At 46.3% G+C, this 20,071-nt stretch overlaps 2 protein-coding genes across 4 annotated transcripts in view; both read right to left on the minus strand.

Moving 5' to 3' along the window:
- TTLL5 (tubulin tyrosine ligase like 5) overlaps positions 1–20,071 on the minus strand; it is a 414,761-nt gene that overhangs the window by 60,028 nt on the left and 334,662 nt on the right. The gene's annotated exons all lie outside the window — the stretch shown is intronic.
- The window catches only part of IFT43 (intraflagellar transport 43), a 78,701-nt gene that overhangs the window by 23,113 nt on the left and 35,517 nt on the right, over positions 1–20,071 (minus strand). The window contains exon 1 of one of the 3 annotated variants that reach the window (XM_017672272.3): positions 1,784–4,291. The exons of the other annotated variants lie outside the window; for them this stretch is intronic. Coding sequence (XP_017527761.3) covers positions 1,784–1,986 — 203 coding nt within the window. The 5' untranslated portion in view covers positions 1,987–4,291. Of the gene's footprint in view, positions 1–1,783; positions 4,292–20,071 lie in introns of those variants that run through there. 3 annotated transcript variants of the gene reach the window in all.

The raw sequence follows: 20,071 nt of genomic DNA on the forward strand, positions 1-20,071 counted from the left end.
AGATACTGTGATGCTTTCTTACATCCTTATTTCAGAGTAGCTCCAAATTAATCATTGAGTGTAAGTGCAGGTTGAGTGAGCAGCTCAAAACTCAAATGGATATATGATACAGTGCCCTCCTTTCTTTCAACAATTAAATAATCTGACCAACTTAGAGAGACCTTGGAACTTTGGGTGTTAGCATGTGTAGCTTCCCAGGAGCAAGAGGGGCGAGTTGGCCACACAGTCAGGCTGCAAGCCCTGGGCATGACTTTCCATTTTCCCCACATGAAGGCCCAGAACACGCTGTGAGGGTGGGTGAGCAGTGCCCTAAGACTTTCCATGAGAACGGGAAGCCTGCTTGCACACAGATGTTCATCTAAGGCAGTGGGTCTCAAACTTTCATGCACATAAGAACCATCTGGGAAGCTTGTTAGACATGCAGATTCCTGGGCCAGGCAGTAAGAGAGTTCTGGATCAGTTGGTCTGGGAGAGGCGCAGCCCAGAAATATGCATTTTAAACAAATCCCCAGGAGATTCTAATAGAAGTAGGTCACTACTGACACTCTGAGAAACACTGATCTAAAGTCCTCTAAATGAGATTGGTAAAAATGTTGACAATTATTAAAATTGGTGTCAGGTACATGATGATTACTTTCCTGTATGTCTGAAAGTGTCCATAATAACAAAGGTGTGTGTGTGTGTGTGTGTGTGTGTGTGTGTGTGTGTGTGTGTGTATAATGAGTTCTTTTAAATCTTTAGAAGGACTCAGTCACCATGATGAGCATGGTGGCAATGTCATAACGGCCAGGAGTCAGGACGCACAAGAAGGCCCCGGACAGTGCTGGGCCCTCGAGCCTCGTTAATAAGAGCTTCATAGGAACCAACCAGCAATTCTCACAAAATGCAAGTAATTCCTCCACAACCCGGAGTATAATCAGAAATAAACCCAGTTTAAATAGACTACTTTCCATGAAATTTAGACCATACCAACTGCACTGTTTAAAAAAGAAAGAATTTTGGCAGAAGTCAGGGAGAGAGAAGAGAATGGGTAGGTAAAGTTGGGAGAACAGGATGGAAGAACTCTAAGGGGATCTCCCAGGCTGCAGGTTTTGACACCGGAGGGGCAAAGTAAAGAGACTGATCAGCTAGTGGACAGAAAGGGTAGGAGGGCCCCAAAGGTCACTGCAGCGGGGTGCCTGGGGCATCACGAGCGGGGTGCTGCAGGATGATGTAGGTTTCCAGTGCTGCTCCAGGCCAAAGGAATCCTAAATGGAGAGCACCTGGCAGCTGCTACAGCCACCTTCTGTCTGTGTGGGAGGACAGATGGCTCTGCTCTGGCTTACCCCCAGGTCCCAGGACCACTGCCTCTAATTGTCCTATAAACTGAAGCTGAACTCTATAAACCCACAGTCCAAATGACTCAGTATATGTCACCAGTGGTAGAAGGGCTGGATGAAAACAGGATCAGAGGAGACAACGTGACTGAAGATGCTACGCAGACTAGGCCAGTACCTCACCTTCACTCTGTATCTAAGAGACACATGTATTGTCTCTGATGACCCTCAGGAGTTACGACTCAGGCACTCCTTCCTAAGCAATGTGCTGTGGCAAAAGTAGTGGTGATGTTGTCTGAAGGAAACAATAATGATAGCGCTGATCTTCAGAAGGCTGCTTAATGGCCGTTTATCCACTCAACACCCGAAATGGGGATGAATTTCACACTCAGCATTGTTGCTACTGAGCCCACATCCTGTTCTCTCTCTCCAGGGGGATCCCAGGGGTCCTCCCGCATCTCACTCACCGCAAGGAAAGGAGCAAGATCAGAACGGAGCCCTCAGGTGGTGTTCTGTCTCCATGTATCTGTCTCTCTCTCTGCCAGATACAGCAGGTTCCGGGGGAGCCTTCTACCTGGGAGATGGAAAGGCTAGAGGGACCCTGGGCAAAGCCCTGGAGAAATGGCACCGCCCACCCGCCTGTGATAAAACCTGCCACTACCCGCCCCATCTAGCTGGCATATAAGTTTTGTCTGGACCACACTGCTGTTTTAGTGTGAAACTGGGAGATCCTGTACAAAATCCAGATTTCTGAAATCTTCAGATACAAAGCCTGGCAACACTGGACCTGCAATTCCCACACAGAAAACTGGGGAGCCGAGCTGCGGCAGCTCCCGCTGGAGGAGTGGGGCTCCCAGCTTCCTGGACCCTGAGGGCTTCGGTACCAGCTCTCCATCATTAAGCTTGCCTGCTGCTTTTCTTAGACAAGTTACGAGGCAACTCAAGTCATTTCCTGCAGCTAAGCAGCTACCAAAAGTGAGAAAGCAAATGGGAGACTGAGTGGGCATGTTTGAAGACAATTGGTAGAAAGCGTATTTCTTTACAGAAGTGTGAATATGCAAATAATTTGTGTATGTATCTTAGTAATATAATTAAAGAGCTCTCCTAAAATAAAACCCCACTTCACAGATTTACTTTACCTGGCTGGCCCCAAAGGCACCTCTAGTCACACAATGACACACAGCCTGTCAAAAGGACACAGAATCTAGCTCAGTGATTTTCACACTACAGGTCATGGCCCACTAGTGAGTCACAAAATCAATTTAGTGGATCACCACCAGCCTTTCTTACCTTTTTTCAATAGCCTAGAGTAGAAAAGAGTGTGCTGCAAATAGTAAGAATAAGATTTACAAGAATTTTTTTCTGGTTTTATATACGGACATACCCAGTCATCATGCACAATATATTTTCAAATTATTGGTGACAGGTTAAAAAAACTGCAAACACAGTGGTAGACCACAGCCCAACAGGGCAGGTAACCAAAGAAGGACTTGGGGTTGAAGTCCTGCCTTCCACAGATCGTTGAGGGTGGAGGCTGTGAGTTCAGGGTCACCTCGTGCTTACATCCCGCTGAGGAAACCAGGTGACCTGGCCCAGCCCGCGGCAGGCTGTCTGCAGAGCTGTAGTGGCTCTGCCACGGGCATTCTCACCGCACGCCAGCCCACATGCCTCTCACCCCAGAAGAGGCTGTTAGAGGGCTTAGGAACCTGGTGATGATAACTTTGGGGAGATGCCTCACACAGGCAGAGCATTTTTCAGTCCGTCCATCCACACTAGCTCAGCTGAGGTCCATAGAAGAGCAAGAGCAGGGTTCAGCGGCACCTTTATACACAGGGCCATGGGGCACCGTGCCAGCTGTGTCACCGCATCACAGAGCTAGTGAGTGATGAGGCTAAAAGGAGAGTCCTCATCCCCCAACTTCCACCCTGGATGTCAATATATACCCCAAACCTTTTCAAAAGCAGATACCGCTGGTTTTCAGATATCCCTGGGGCACCCAGACATCTATGCAGATGGTCCATTCCTGACTTTCCATACTTACGGAAGGCAATAAATGGTATAGACAGAGAATTGAAAATTGGGAAGAATCCTGTGAACCAGTAGCTCTTAACCAGTGGTACACAGCAGAATCACACAGGGAAGCTTTTCCAGTGTCCATGTGCCCTGGCCCTCTGAGGGAGGTAGTCATTTCCAGAAGTGGGACCCAGTCACACTATGAGAAGCACTGCCCTAAAACTTATTTCAGACAGGAGGCTGAATTCTCCAGCTGCTAAGTGGGAAAACGGAAGCCTTTCTGCCTTACCCTTCTAGATTGCCTGCTTTCCTCAAATAAAGTGTTAATGAACTCTGACTTAACACAAATAAAAGCTGAGAGGAGGAAGGAAAAATCTTTACAAACTGAAGCCTCCATTCCTGAGTGATCCTAAGTTGGCTAGCCCAAAATTCAGACAAGAGCCCATGGCATTTGTAAAAGCTAATCAGGTGTTCTCCATCCTGGTAGGCCCAGAAGTGATTCAGATCCGATTAGAGATGCTTGTTCCATATTCAGAATGTAAAACATAGAGGTTGCCGAACCAGCACTTTGAGAAGTTAATTAAATGCCAAATTTCTTTTTAAAAGCTAGTCCATCACTTGCTGATTGCTTTGGCCATTTTGCAGAATCAAGTTTAACTCTGGACAATGAGAGTTAAACGTTCCCTCTCACCTCCCACCTTGTGGAGATAAGGTGACAGAAGTAAGCACTCTCTGGCTTCCTGTTTCCAGAAAATGATGCACAGGGCCTGGCCAGTGACCTGGCAAAGGGAAACCAGAGCCATCTCTGTGTGGCCCTTTGCAATCACTAAAAATGCTCAGCAGGCCATTCTTTAAACATCAGGTTCTCAGGTGGAGAACTTTGAGGTTAAGGGCACTACCTTGGTATTCCTACCTTCATTTAAAGCCCAGTCCTTCAGGTGAACACTCAACCAGTCCCTCCTGGTTTTCACAGCATCCCCCACCCACCACCACCTCCCTGCTTCTCAAGGACCTGCGGCAGGTTTCCCCTCCATGGAATCATGTATCCACCTTCAATTCTCAGGGGAAAGTCACTACCAGCCCCCAGCCCCTACAAGCCTGCCATAGGAAGGCTGATGGGTTATATCCACAGCTAACATTTACTTGGCTTGTTGGATGTCAGGTACTTTTATTATATTCTCTCATTTACATATATTACTAAAAATAACAATATATATTATATATAGTATTATCTATTACTTAATTATCATACTCTCTTATTTTATTGGCTCTGTTTTACAGATGAGGAAACTGGAGCTCAGAGAGGAAAAGTAACTTGCCTAAGGTCGCCCAGCTAGAAAGCTGTAGGGCCAGAATACAAGCTCTAGGCTGTCTGGCATCAGAGTCCAGTTCTTAACCCCTACACAATACAGACACTTGGGTAGTTCCACACTGTGGGAAATCTTCATTCTATAGACTCTGCTTCACATCCAATTAATACTTTCCATGATGAGGATATATTTTCAACTTACAGTAGCACTATAGCTTTGCCAGGCCTGACAATTTGGTAGTTAATGTTGGTTTAATTGTTCTGTGTGATTTATTATGTATGTTTTATTTACAACATGACAACTTGTGTTATGGCAAAATGAGATCCCACCCAGTTAAGTCACCTTTCCTCCATGAACTCTCCTAAGTTCTTTTGCTCACATGCTGTCCCTTTCTTTTAGCATTTAGAAGCCAATGACATTTGATGGGCATGAGATGGTCAGCTGAGGACAAGCTTGATCACACCGGCACACCCTGTGACCGCAGCCACGCGGGCCCACTGCTGCGTCCTGGATCTGGGGCTCCGTGGTGAAGAAATGCTGTAACATAACCCCTCCACTGCCCCCCACCTGCAGAGTCTGTCTTCTCTGTCCTCCCCACTGCAGCAGACAGAAGGTTTCTGCAGGTTGCGTGCTGAAGGGTGAAAGGCAGCTCTAATGTAGACATCATCTCAGTTAAAATGTTTCTCTCGAGTTTAATGGAATACTGCAGAGATCTAAATGGAGATAAAGTACCATGGCTCAGAGAACAGCCAGGATGCTATCTTTATGCAGCATGACAATGTTCAGTGGTTAATTAGACACCATTAACCTATTTTAGCAGGGGACATAACTGGGATAAATGGGGGGAAGTGTCCTTGAAGTCTCTTAATATCCATGGCACATACTGGACCCTAGACTCACCTCCCTGCTGCAAGACAGAACACGCTTAAAATAGACCAAAGTGCCAGGTGTCTGCAGCCCTGGCTGTCCCAGTGGAAGGCCCTCTGCTAGTCCATCCCCCATGGACCACAGCGTCTGACCCAGAAAGGCATGTAAAGGCTTTGGACAAATGGTGACTACTGCAACTTGTTGCCGGTGAGAAAAACAGCAAAAGCCCCAGTGACAAGCTCACAGGGCTCCCATGACAAGAAGATCTCAGCAGCCAGGGGCCAAATTCAAAAAGAAACACCTGGTGAGGGAAAGAGCAGGAATCGGTTACCAGCTAAGCTGGACCCAAAGCTACTTTAAGTTTCCAAAATATATTACTCCTCTGGAGGAAAAGAAGTCAAAACACCGTTGTCTTGCAAGGTTTTCAAATCTCATAGTTTTAAACTCCCATCAAAATCTCACAAGTGCCTCTAAACCTCTTTGAGGTAAATTTTACCAACACATGAGAAAGAGGAGGTACTTTGTCCAGATCATGTAACATGTCACTAGCACATCCAAAATCAAGGCGCTACTTTATAATCACGTGACCCGCCAATGAGTGTTTGCTGTGAAAACTCAAATCTGAGCAAGGAGAAGTTTACCCCTGGAACTCTGGCAACAATGTGCATTCGGTATCAGGGACAGCAGACTGGTTCACTGGGTCCCTCTGCTCTAAGATATCCCCGCACCTACACTTCTGACAAAAAGCCAGATATTTCATGTGAGCTGAAGTTTTCCTTGGCCAAGAGCTTTCTCCTCACCGAACTCTCTCCTGGAAGTTGAAACCTCCACTCTTTTTCTCCCTTGGTTCCTAGTTCTTGCTATTCATGTGCTTAGTGTCCAGAATATATTTGTACGTAATGTTATTTTTTTCCCTTCTTTTAAAGATGAACAAGAACTCCCCAGCACCCACATTTTGGCACTTTGGCATTTCAGGTCATATCAGACCGGACTTAGCTCCTGCCAGCAGAATCAATGAGGTGTTTAGCAGGAAGAGGAAAATTGATGTCCACGTCCTGTTTGTAGACGGCTGAGCCCCATCAAATAGAAGGTAGTGTGCGTTACGAGGCAATTCCTGGGTGAAGTTTGCCCCCTGCTGGTCATATTCAAAATAACACCTTTGTTTTGACTGAAAGAGCATTTATTTATCAAGAGGAAAAAAGATTGAAATATATAGAAACATTTTTAGTAGCTAAAAATAATTATGGGAATATACCAAATGTATGTGTATGCCTGTTATCAATAAATTTAAAAAGTGTAAGAGTTTAGAACTCTGTATCTTACCTATCTCAAATGAACATTTTATTCAGACACTTAATAATAAATAACTACTAGGTACAAATGGGAGGTGTTGGGATTTAGAGATCTTTTGCTCAGGATTTTACAATCTAGCTGGAGAAAAGAACGTTATAGAAATAACAGTAATACCTCCAGGAGACTCACGAACTACAGTGCCTGAAACTACCACCACCATCCACCCTGTACATCTTCCAGATGAGGCAACGGAGACCAGAGTTGTTAAAACAACCTAACTACAGCCCCAGAGCTAGCTGGATACAGAACTGGAACTACAAACCAGGGTCCACAATCATGCATCTACTGCTGGTTCTAGTATGCCCTAGACTTAACAAGATTCATGAGGCAGATAGAAGCAAAATGTCGCAGCAGTGAAGAGCGAACTAGCTGCTCCAGATGGGGGAATCTAGGGAACTTCCTGGAAGACGTGCCAACTCAAAGATGAGTAGGCTTGTGACAGGCAGAAAAACTGCAGGAAGGCTGGAGGACACAGCCTGAATAAAAGCAGGAGGCATGAAAGGGCGAGGTGGGTTCAGAAAACAGCAGGGGCCCTGGTGTGGCTGAAAATACAGCCAAGGTGGTGCCTGCAAATGAGAAAGGCATCAGAGCCGGCTGGGTAAGCAGCCAGACTTAAAGAAGATGCTATTGCACATTGGTATCGATTCTATAAATTTAAACACTGCCACTGGTCAGGGATCAGGAGGAACTATGGGGCTAGGAATTAATTTTCACTGGGCTCCTTCGTTTTCCCTTCAAATTGTGTAAGTTCAGTTTAAAGAGGGGTTACAATGAATGATATGCAACTCACCTCAGATCCTGCGGTATAAAGGCAATACATGAAGGGGTTAATGGAAAAAGTTCTGTTCTGCCTCCTGCTGGGAGAGAGGATGGGAAGGACAAGCAGAAGAGGAGAAGAGCTGGAGGACAGTGTTTCCCAGACATCTGTCACCCTCAAGTGACACCTTCATGAATTTTGCTTTACCTGGGTACTTTCTGTACCTACTTTATATTTTCAGGTTGATTCCTTACTTTTATTTTAATAAACTTAGTTAAAAGAAAACTGTGTCCTCAGTGAAAAGCTGGCACTGCCAGCCATATAGAAGGTTACTGTATACATTAATTCAGTTTTTTAAAAATCACAAAATTTCTTTTCTTATAGCCAGATACTGCTGCTTGCCGAAAGTATGAGTCTACAGCTTATTCTTTCTTTGTTAAAAAGGTAGATCAGTAAAGGTTAGAAAGGTGTTAAAGAGCTAGTAGTTGCAAATTGAGACTTTCCCACTGACACGATCAGAGGGACTGAAAGCTAATGGAAAAGCGAATAGCTTTGTGACTCGATGCCAATCTCTGGAAAACGCAGCTATAAGGACAGACTGTGAAATGACATGCGATGTTGAGGTGGCTGAAACAAGAGGAAATCTTGGGTCTGCAAGTCAGGGAGCAAACTTTATCAGTGTTTCTAGAAACCTTATTTCAGTCCATTTTTAACTACCAACTGGGTTGGGTCTTTCACTCCTAGAGAGAATCTTCTGCTCTGTAATGGAGAAACCTGTGAGTTTTCTTCCAGTCCCCTACCCATCATTTCTCTGTCCTTTTCTACATCCTGTGGTTCCCCCAAAAGCCCATGGAGCTATTGAGACTCACTGAAGTGATAAGGCACCCAAAGAGAAGGTGTTGCACGTGACCCCCTTCCATCTGCCAGCACGCGAGGCCAGAGGGGCAGCGCAGGGCATTGTGTAGGGCACCCACCCTGGTGACTCTCTGGTTTAGATGAACCTGGACATCTGGCACTTCTAAACCAGGACATTGGACAATGGCCACTGGGAAGCCAGGAGAAACCAGCATAGCCACCAGTAACCAGCCGTGGTCGAGGGCAGCACAGGGCAAAAGTACAATCACTGGCAGACCCACTAGACTGGGAAAAGCCTCGGGTATGTGAGGGGGCTCTATTTTGTGTGCAAATTTATACCTTCATATGCCCAAGCTGTTCTTCAATACTAAGACTGCTTTCAGTTACTTTCCAATAAAGGATTAAAAGTAAAGGGAAGAAGTAGGTATGATGTTCACAGATGCACTTCATTTTTGAAAGTCTCGATCCATCAAAGAGAAGACAAGGAGATCATTTATGTCGGGAGAATTTTAACCAATGGCTGGCATCTCCAGTCACTCCATCCTGGCTTTTAGCTGCTCACACTGCAAAGCAGCGAGTCCCTTAGTGAGACTGGCTGGCTCAAGGGACACAACTTTTTTCCTTGAAAGTTTTTCTGTTCAATAAGATTGCTTCATATGATCAACATCTCATTTCAGTGAGGGTCCCGGAGGATTGCAGTAAAGACAATTTTACTCTAGACTCGCTATTGCACAAATAGTATAGTGCATGGCCTTTTTATGAACTTGAGATAAATGCATGCAATTCCCAAGGTTTGAGGATGGGCATGGCTGAATAATGAGAGGCACATTCTAGTAGGCCAATTAGCTGGATGACCTTGGGCAGTGGGGTAAGGTGACATTTAAGGGCTTTTCTAACTCTAAGAGTCTATACCTGAGTCACTTAACCACCCCAGGCCTCATTTTCTCCGTCTCTAAACTGAAGGGGCCGCATTCCAGGACTCCAGTTCTGTGCATGACACTGCCCCAGCCTCTCCTGTGAATGGCCCTGGTCCTGCCCCACCCCCATCCATTCCCCATTCACACCATTCCCTGTTCTGACAACCCCCAGCAACCCTCTCCCCACAGCTGGTTTAGCCAGTCCTAAAGTATCAATCACTGTAAATGCTGGTGTGAAGGTCCCAGGGTCCACATGGCAGGGAAAACAAGACAGGAAAAAAGGAAGGGAAGGAGGGAGGGGATGAGAGAGAAAGAAGAAAAAAAACAAAGAAAGGAAAACCTCTTCCCTTTATTCCACCATTTTTTGGGACAACAAAGCTAACACGTGCTCCCTGCCTGCCAAGGGCTGAAGACTTTTGCCTCCTTGGCCTCCTCTTTTCTTAGCTGTCGTCAAAACCTGGCACTACTCTCCCACCTGCACAGAGAAATTCTACTTTCCGCGGATACCCACTCCTCTCCTGAATAACTGGCCCACTCTGAACCCTGCTCCCTGTGACTCCTCTCTATTTCCTTTTCCTCCAAGCAGCTGGGAAGAGGGTGTCTGCCTGGACCTGCTGCCCCCTCCAAACAGGGCACCTCAGAAACCAGCCCTCTGTTCTCCGGGTCTGGGGCCCAATCAGCCGGGATCCATCCAGCCCAGGGGTGGGTGCTGAGCTCTGATCTTGGGCCATGATTTGAACAACTGGCTTAAAACCAGTGGCTCTGAGTATGGGTGCTGGAGTCAGAGGGTTCAGATCAGTTCTACCATTCACTAGCTGTGTGCTCTTGGACAAGTCGCTCAAAGTCTGCAAAACTGGTGATAACGCCACCTTCCACTTTACAGGGTTGTTGTAAGAATCAAGCAAACCATTTAGTATAGTACTTGGCGTGTGGGAAGTGCTCAGTAAACAGCAGCTGTGTTACCATCATGATCATCCTAATTCCCACTCCAGTCTGCACTGCCTTTGCTGCTAATCCTGGCTCGCAGTGCCATCTTTCTCCTTCTTGGTCCTCTAACAGAACGGAAGAGATGGGTGCTGGCTAGACGTGCCTAGCTGAGTCGCTTCCTACGTTTTGCCTCTAGACCCACTGTTCCCTGTTTCCCACACTCCTGCTGCCCCTTGCCGAACCTGCCCGGACCCCTCAGCCTGCTAGGGGCGTGCCCGCACCACCTGGCCTGCTGCTGCCCATCCCCACATGAGAGGTGTTCTGCCCAGCTTACAAGTACAAGACTGGCCACTGCTTTCTACACCAAAATTCACTTAGCCTCCAGGGTTAGCCCCAGGTTTCTCAGCGTGCACCCCTCCTGAATTTTCCATCTCTTCCTTTACTTTTCTGATTTCTTGGTTCCCTTCCTTCATTTCAGTCACTTGTATTTATCCCTGTCCCAAAGGCAACTTTTTCTGGCTTTTGAATCCTTTCCACAGGATTCCTCACTTTCAGGAAGCTTCAAGAATTACGTGGAATTGTTTCTGTGCTACGCAGCATGCCTACCCCTCTACATCACATGACACAGTCTTTATGGTAGGACAGTCTCATCCAGTGATTCATGTAGCTCAGCTTGACGGGGTCCACCATGGAAAACAGCGGAGCACCGACCCAAGCCATCTCCCCTTCCTCTTGATTCAAACCCCAGTTTGGGGCAGCAATGAACCCAACTAAAAATACCCAATTCCCCAGCCTCTTTCTCATTGAGAGTTGGGCATCCAGCACATTTCTGATCGACGAGAAAAATGCAGGCAGTCCTGACCAAGCATCTGCTCCCTCACCTCCAAAAGACAAATGCCTTTGAAGAGAGAGCCCTCTGCCTGCATCTCCATGTCACTCTCCCTTCATCCTGCCGGAAAACAGCACCTTAGAGGTGCAGCAGCCACCATTAGTCATGAGTGTGATGAGAAAGGCCCAAAGCTAATTAAGGAAGGTGGGTAGGAAGACGGAAAAAGTCCCGTCCCTGCTGTCACCATGCAAAGGCCACACCAGCCCCAGACTGCAGAGCCCTGGACTTCCTGTTTGCTGAGACAAACTGCTTTCTGTTTAAGTCTCAGTTAATGGGATTCTCTGTTGTTGGCAGATGAATGTGACCTTAACTAACATGGAACATCCAGTGGCAAATGAGAAGTCATTCTAGCAGAGGCCGAACACAGAGCCTATGGAAAAACCGACCTCACGCTTTCCTATATGGACTCATAAGAGAGAGCAATACTTTGAAATGGATACAAGGGGAGTGTAATTTTCCAGATATGAATGAGTGACATCACCCAAATCCACTGGAAAAAAGGTGTCAAACTCAGGGAAAAAGATGAGCAGACCCTCTCCACAACTTTGTCTAGTCTAAAAAGAGACACTCCACTGTAAAGAATGGAGCTGAGCCAAACCCTAAGAAGGGGACCCTACACTGGGAGAAATGGGTGTCTTTTTACATCTGCAAAGACCCCAAGATCATGCCACAGCAAAAAGACGTTCTGAAGAGGTGTGATGTGTCCTTTGCACCACTGGTCATACACTTGTCAACACTTATGTGGCTCCCTCATCCCTCAATGATAATAAAGTACATGCCTGAAGGTCACCTGGCTCTGCTCATTCCAAACACACTGTGGCACATTCACGCCTGCACACACCTGGCCCCTGTGCCGAAAAGGCCTGCCCCTGCCTCTGTGTTTGTCAATGGTTTCATTTCAAGGCAATGATTCACAGACTAAAATGACTATTTCAAGCAGCCCTCTGGAAGCATACTGCAGAAGTTCAAACATTCTCTGTGAAGTTGTACAGGGCCTCTGAATCCACTTAGTTTTAATGCTGGAGAGATAGAGCCCAAGGGTGCTGAGCTAGCAGCACAAGGTCAACCAGACCCCTCCTCCCAGGTCAGTGCTCAGTGAAAAGAGCTCTTCTATATACCAAGGCTTAGAAATTTGGGATTTCCCAGAATCAAGATATTTTAGCACTGTAAAAGGAACTTTGAGATCACAGTCTAAACTCCTCAGGGAACCTCTGCCCAGAGAGTCCACATGACTTGCCCCAAAGGCACATGGTCAGTGGCAGAGGGGACTAGACCACAGGCAGATGTCCCACCTCCCTAATGCTGCATGGGGCAAGCACGGTCCCAAGAAAGAAGGGAGACTAGAAATAAGTTCAGGAAATGGCCTCCAAGGCAAGAAATTCGACCACATTCACTGTGCATGTGGAGCATCTCCCTCTGGGCTGAGGGTCTCTGTGATGGCTCTGCCCTCAGCCTCCCACAGGACGGGAACCAGGCGTGGGGAACCAGAACTGGCTCCTGAGCTGGCCAGCTGGGAAGGGATCCAGTCCTTGGAGGGCACTGCAGGGTTAGAAGGAACGATCATTTCCAATGCCTAATTGAGCTTAATGACTAGCCTAATTAGGCCTTTTAATGGCAGGACTGGCACGGCCTTGGCTCGCGCCCCTAAGTGCGGACTACACCTTTGGCACCCTCCGTCTCAGGGTCGGACAGCTGGCTGGAGCACAGCTCTGCAGACAGGCAGGCCAGAGGAGGTGAAGAAGGTGTAGGTCAGGCATTCCCTCTCTGCTGCTCCTCGCATGCGCTGAGCATGCTGGGGTAGTGTCAGAACAGCCCTCAGAGGGCATCTGCCATGGCTCCACCACGTGCAAGGCATTGTCAGGGCCACGGGCACCGAACAGAAGGCAGCGGGGCCTAGGGAACCAGAGCAGACCCCACAGCCACATCACCTGCCTTCCAATCCCAGCTGGCAACTTGCTAGCTGTGTGACTTTGAGCAAGTTATTTAACCTTCCTGAACTTCCATTTTCTGATCCGTATGTGAGGACAATGACAGCACCTACCTCATGGGGTTGCTTTGAGGGTAAAGTAAGGTAACTGTGTTTAACACAGTGTCCAGCATGAATAGCATGGTAAATGGTGATATGTGTGTGTATTTACTTGTACTATTTATGTGTGTGTATGCACACGTGTGTGTGTCTTTTCTCATCAATTCAACAAGAGGGCTGGGTAAGACATGTTAGCTGTCCACACACAGGTTCCACAACATGGCCCCAGAATGCAGAATCTGGACCAGAGGATGAAGCTGCAAATTTCCTAAAGATGAGCTGTTTACAAAATATCAGGGTAGGGGGCGGTCATAATGGCATAAAATTCAGATAACCTAAACGCCCACCGACAGGGAATAGTGCATCCATACCATGGGATGGTTATCTAGCAGTTAGAAAAATGAGGTAAATCTACCTGTACTAAGAGATCTTCAGAATGCAACGTTAAATGAAAAATGAAAAAAAAAACTAAGGAGTAGAATACTCTCATTATGATCCCATTTATGTTGAAGAAGTATAGTTTAGAAAATGTATCTATTATGTAAAAATGTATATTTATTATTGGTAAAAGAGCAATGAACTGTTATCAGAAGTTACTTCTCGAGAGAGGGCTAGGCTTGGAGGAGATGGTAGTTTCAGGCAAATTCAGCTTCCGTCTCTCTTGTTCAATTTGACATCATAAAAGTGCTCTTGGTTCAGTTGCACAGTCTAAAAAGACTTTATAAAAAAGAATATGCTTCCATTGAGATCCCCAGCAACGGAGGGGGTCAACCAGCACTTGTAGAGACCCCAGACTTTGCCAGGAGATTGGAGGAAACCGGCTTTAATGTTCTCATTCCCAAACCTCTGCACTGTGGGATAATTCAGAGACAAAGGAATATTCCACAGGATGCTGTGTTTTGGGTTGTTGCCATTTATGGGATGCTTCCGTGGGCCTATCACTTCTTTCCTGACCCTCAGAGACACTCCTGCTTTACAACCCTATCCTCAGCTCCAAGAAATGACTACCTCTAGTCACAGAAGAATTGGCACTTCCGCAAAACTAGGAACTTATGCAAAGGGCCGAAAGCTGGAGCCCTCACAGGACATGCTAAGAACCCATTCCAGAACCACTCCCAGTTTTCAGTTATGAAGATAAAATTCAAGAGTAGCTGAACTTGTTAAGAAAAGCTGAAGGCCTGAAGGAAAGCTGGAAGCAGGCCCTTCGAAATACAGGGGAGGGCACTGTGTGGCCTCGGGGCTTTGCCTGTCCTCTCCCTGGTGCATAAGCTTAGGCAACACATTCCCCTCCAGTCACTGCATGCACTCCTCCCCTCCTTGGGTACTCACCCCTGCTCCAGGGAGAGAACTGGCTAGGGCCACTTGTCCGGAAGGCTGCTCTGCTTTTCAGAGCGGGGAGTGAAGAACCCAAATGCTACTCAGCACGGGGCTTATGGCAACAGACTGCGATCACCTTCAACTGGGAGGCACACGACAGAATCGCAAGATTCCAATTATTTCATATTTAGTCATTTGTGCAAGTAAACTGGTTTTGTGACATGAGCTAGCCATTCAGGGCCCTCAACTGCAGTGACTGTAATGCAGAAGAACATCTCTCCTCTGAATTGAACATCACTGTGTCAATCCAAGTAGACTTGCACGAATATGCCCCCTACCAAAACCTCAATGAGAAAAGGTGGATGCATGCTTAACACCTCTTTCTTAGCTTCTGGGATCTATAGGTATCACATCTAAAGCCTTTATGATACTTTCCAAAGGATCATGTTAAAGCTCCTACATGAATATACAATGAAAGTCTGCTTTCGCAGCCTGGGAAAATATCATTCCCATTGTTGGCTCATGATTACTTTTATTCAGATAGGAAATTTTGGAGTACAGTGTGGCCCTTAAAAAATAAGGCAGCTCTACTCCTCACTGAGATTGAGAAAATCACCAAGTAACGGTTATATGATAAAGGGAAAATGCAGAAGAAGTATGTTACTATTTATGTGAGTGGATAAAAGAACCTGCATTTTTTTGTAAATGCATAGAGCATCTTTGGCAGGAAACACAAAAAAGCTGATCAACAGTGATTGCCTCCGGGGAGGGAAACTGTGTGCATGGGGGAGCAGGGGAGGGAGAGAGAGTCTTAATATTCCACAACCCACCCTTTTTACTTTTTGGGTTCTATGCTATGTATACTTCTTACGTATTTAAAAATAAAAATGAATAAAATTAACTTGCTAAGATTTCTAACGTCTCAAAAGATGACATGAAATCACAGAATGACTAGAACATAGGGATTGTATTGCCCCCACATCCTCCTCTCTTAGTACCTTTGCAGAAAAGATTCACCTTTTCAACTCAGTTACATTTGAGCTTTAAGGCCAAACAGACTCTACCCTACACAAGGCAGAGTATCATGACTATAAAAGGGACTCACTCTAATACAGTTAGACCAGGGGCACGTGCTGGCCAAGGGACAGTGTTCTGTCACTGTGTGCACAGAAAGTACCAGCACTTACCTTTACCTTTGCCCAAACACAGGGCCTTTCGGGAAGGACCTCACTGCAGTGCACTTCAGGGCTGAGTAGGAAAGCTATGTCCTGCCATTACCCACCTATTATTCCTCCCTGCCCACCAGCTCCCCAAATAAATGACATCTACAAAAATATTACATGTTTATGACAGGAAAGGCCTAAGGATACAATGGGCTTGAAATGTCCCACCCTTTGCATTATTTCAATAAGTATACTAACTCTTCCCAAGTTAGCTCAACATACATAATCTAGGTATTACCTCTTTCATCTTCAGATCCTACTGAACATTTATGAGTTCCAGTAATAGACAATGTAATTAAATTCAAATTTTGAAAAAGTGCATTCTCCAAGTTCATTAAAATAAAGACTTATCTAGATCTACCTTCTACCATCTTTCTGTCCAAGCTCGGAACATAAGTTGAGAGTGAACTAAGAAATTAATCTTTGGAGAGCCTACAGAGAACAAACAAATGTAACGTGTGCATTAAAAAGACATGTTGCTTGGCCCTGAAGCCACCTTTTCAGAAGTTGCCATGTCTCAGAGGCTATGTGGAAGAAAAGCACATGCAGAGGTGGGAGCACATAATGATAAAGCTGAGACAGGTCTAAGCAGGGAAGAAATGTGGGACATCTCCCAAACTCACAGAAACAGGGACATGGCACCTGAGCCCCAGGCATCGCTCCTGGAAATGGGTGCACGACTGCCTACTTCCCTAGGACCTTCCCTTCTCACCATCTCACATGCGATCGCCATTCTGGATGGTCGCCTCTAATGACTGACTTCATCGAGAACCAAGTAACTATTCACCCAGGGTACCCTGGTCATGCCATGCAAAATCTGGGTTTTCTGTGGCTAAGAGCAACATGTGGAAAATAAGTTCTCAACACTTCTGATTTGTTTTGTCTTTCCTGAAAATGAAATAAACAAAATTATGTTTATTGGTGAAAATCTGAAGGTCAAGGATTGAGTTCTTTCACCTCACTAGGACCCAAGAATATGTGGTCCCTTTTTGATTACTGGAGCCCTGTAGGAAATGTCTAAATTCACTTACTGACCAAATATGCACTGAGTACATCTACGTGCCAGACACTATATACCCAGAAACCAACAGGATAGACAAAAATCTCTTACAAAGTCACTAGTTACTAGTAGAGCAAGTGGGAAGGCAACTACAGCTTTCAATCAGTTCAGTAAAAATTTACAAAAATAAAATGAGAATGAGGAGTCACATGTGATAAAACACATAACAACTGGATGGGTGTTTGTGGTACTATTCTTGCAACTTTTCTACAAGTTTGAAATTTTTCAAAATAAAGACTGAAGTGGGGAGGGGAGGCAGGAACAGGTATAAACTGTACTTCAGGCAACTAAGTAGTAGATGAGACAAAGTTCTTTACAGAAGAATTTTTGTTAATAAGTGAAAATTAGAAAATAGCCATTTGACATCCTTTCATGAAATTACAGCTCTAGGCAACAATCATGGACACTATGACCACTAGGTAGGCATTTGGGAGGGAACATAACATGGAGGGCACACGCCTGACCCCATTGACCAATTGCAGCCTCACTTAACATGCAAGCCCTACACACCTGTGCCTCTCCCACCTGCGCCTTCAGATGGGACCCAGCAAGATGCACACAGCACTGCCTACAAAGTGATCCTGACCAAACACTGAGCCTGAATCTAGTTACCAGGTGATGTATATCAAGCTACCAGCTAGCTACCGCTTCACAAGGAGCATGGAGGACAGAAGAACAAGCTAAACACCATGACTGGACGCAATGGGTCAAATCTAGAATGGGGAACACCTATGGGACAAGTTTCTCAATAAAAAGCAGCAGCATGGGGGAAAAAGGGAGGTGAGTGGTGGAGAATAAAGGGAGACTAAAGATATCTGATTACTAAATACAAGGTGTGTTTGGCCCTAAATACGTTGATTGGCCCTTTTTTACAATCCAACTGTAAGAAGACATCTTTGAGACACGGATATTCCTGAGTGAGATCTGGATACCAGATGACATTAAGGAAACATTATTAATACTGATAGGTATGTAACAGAATGATGCTTACTAAACAAAAACAGTCCTTATCAGTTAAAAAAATTATCTTCATCAGGAAAGGAAGACAGAGGGGGAACAGTGGGCAGCTACTCTATTCATCCTTGGTCTCATAAGGATAGAGCATTTTTCACATCCATGCGTACACCTTCTTAAGACTAAATAACTGTACACCCTTATATATGTATATATATCTGACCCCGTTGTTTTCAAGACTTGGAGCACTTAAAAACATTTTAAAGGACAACTAAGGTGGACAGATGAGAATGCTTGAGGTTCCAAGTGACGAGCCTAGGGGCTTGGCAGCTCTAGGCCTGACCCAGCAGGTACAAGGGCAGAGCTCCCACATCTCAGCACACCTCACCCAGCGGGGACGTTAACCTGCCCTCTGTGACACCTTTCCAAGAAATTGACTTCCATGGGGATGGACAGCCAGCCATTAATGTGCTAGTCGAAGAGGGCAAAACACGTGTTTGCAGCTGTGCCTGCAGGTCCAGGAGCCCAGCAGCTCTGGGGGGGTTTGTCTTTCACACTTTTGTAGCCTAATAAGAATTAACTGTTCACTGCTAACAAGAAGGTAAAGACACTCTGGTATGGCAATGACACAGCGGGAGAGGACAGAAGCCCTTTAGTATTCGTGGAACATCTATGCCATTAAAAAATAAAAAAAAAAAAAGAAAGAGAGAAAGAGGAAGGAGGAGGAGGGAAGGGGGCAACCTCAGGACCGGCACACGGCTGCTTTGCCGCCATCTTGATGTCCTTGACGCGTGCAGATGGTGTGGAAGTGGCTGGCACCAGCACGGCCCCGGAGAAGGAATGAGCGGCCAATGGAGATTTATGTGAGGAGAGTGAGATGGACAAGGTAAAATTGTCAGGAGGAGTTGTTAGAAAGTAAAATATATTGTGACAATTCCACTCCTGCCGTTCATCAATAAACTGACAGATCATTTAGTGTCAATTAGGAGTGATAGATGGACAAGTCCCCACGATCCTGGGCCAAAATTAATGGCTGGGAGGGAGAGGGTGATTGAAAATGACGGCTGACATTGAGAGCCAAGTCCTGAAAGTCCCTGAGGGGCCATTACTTGCCTCATTCCCTTGCAGATCAATGCAGGGACAAACCCAAAAACAGACACTTTGAGACAAAACTTAATCAGACTACCTTTCCTTCCTCTCTTTACCAAGTCTGGTTGCCTCTGTTCAGCTCTCTTCGCCAAGGCCAAGTCAGTGACCCACCGTCCACGAGGGCCCTACCTCAGGCAACTTCAGAGCCAAGGACAGTCTGGCCCCAGGATGGAATCTTTGTCACAGCTGTGACTCTGGTGCCAGGAGAAGGGACAGGTAGCGAGCCAGGTCCCAGGCAGTCCTTAACACAGCCACTTCCTGTGGCTCAGGGGTGAGCGTTTGAGTTCAGCATCCGGTATCTCCAGCCAGCGAGGTGGCTGACACAGGCTCTCTGCTGGGGCAGTGTTCTGCACATAAACAAAGGTATCCCAGAAAGTCATAGCCCTCGGCTGTGGGCTCCTCAATCTGATCTGTAAACAGCACTTCTGCTTCCCACTGGCAACAACACAGCCGTAGACCTCCGTAAGCCTCACTTCCTCCCAACACCCTCATACAGGAATACCTGCCTTCAAGAATGGACCTGGCCTAACAGAGTTGGTGGAATGCACACAAAAGGTGTGGCTATGGACTGACTGTGTCCCCCTGAAATTCCTATGCTGAAGCCCTAATCCCCAGTGTGATGGTACCTGGAGATGGGGTCTTTGGGGGCTAATTAGGGTTAGATGAGGCCATGAGAGTGGAGCATAGGATTAAATGCCCTTACACCATGAGGAAGAGAAACAAGATCCAAGATCTGTCTCTGCATGCATGTACCAAGGGAGGCCATGAGAGGACAAGCCAGGGAAAGGCCCTCACCAAGAAAAGGCACGCTGATCTCGGACATCCAACCTCCAGAACTGTGCGAGATAAATTGCTGGTGAAGCCCCCCAGGCTACAATATCTGTTCCAGCAGCCTGACCTGAGACAGGTGCCTAGCATGTTAGTGACAGGGCCATTATTACTGTCACTGCAGAGAAATGCGAGTACACTACTTTCCAGCATGAATTCTCTGCTCTAACTAGACTGACAGTAAGGCGACTGTCCCCACAACACTAATGCTGACCTCAGTCCTTGAACCAAAGTGCTCTCTTCATGATCTTCTTTATACGTCAGAACTTACCCAGCTCAACCCCCTTCTCCTCTGGACGAGACCCCTGAC

This window comes from Manis javanica, chromosome 8, assembly GCF_040802235.1.
Source record: "Manis javanica isolate MJ-LG chromosome 8, MJ_LKY, whole genome shotgun sequence".
In the NCBI taxonomy this organism is placed as follows: Eukaryota; Metazoa; Chordata; class Mammalia; order Pholidota; family Manidae; genus Manis; species Manis javanica.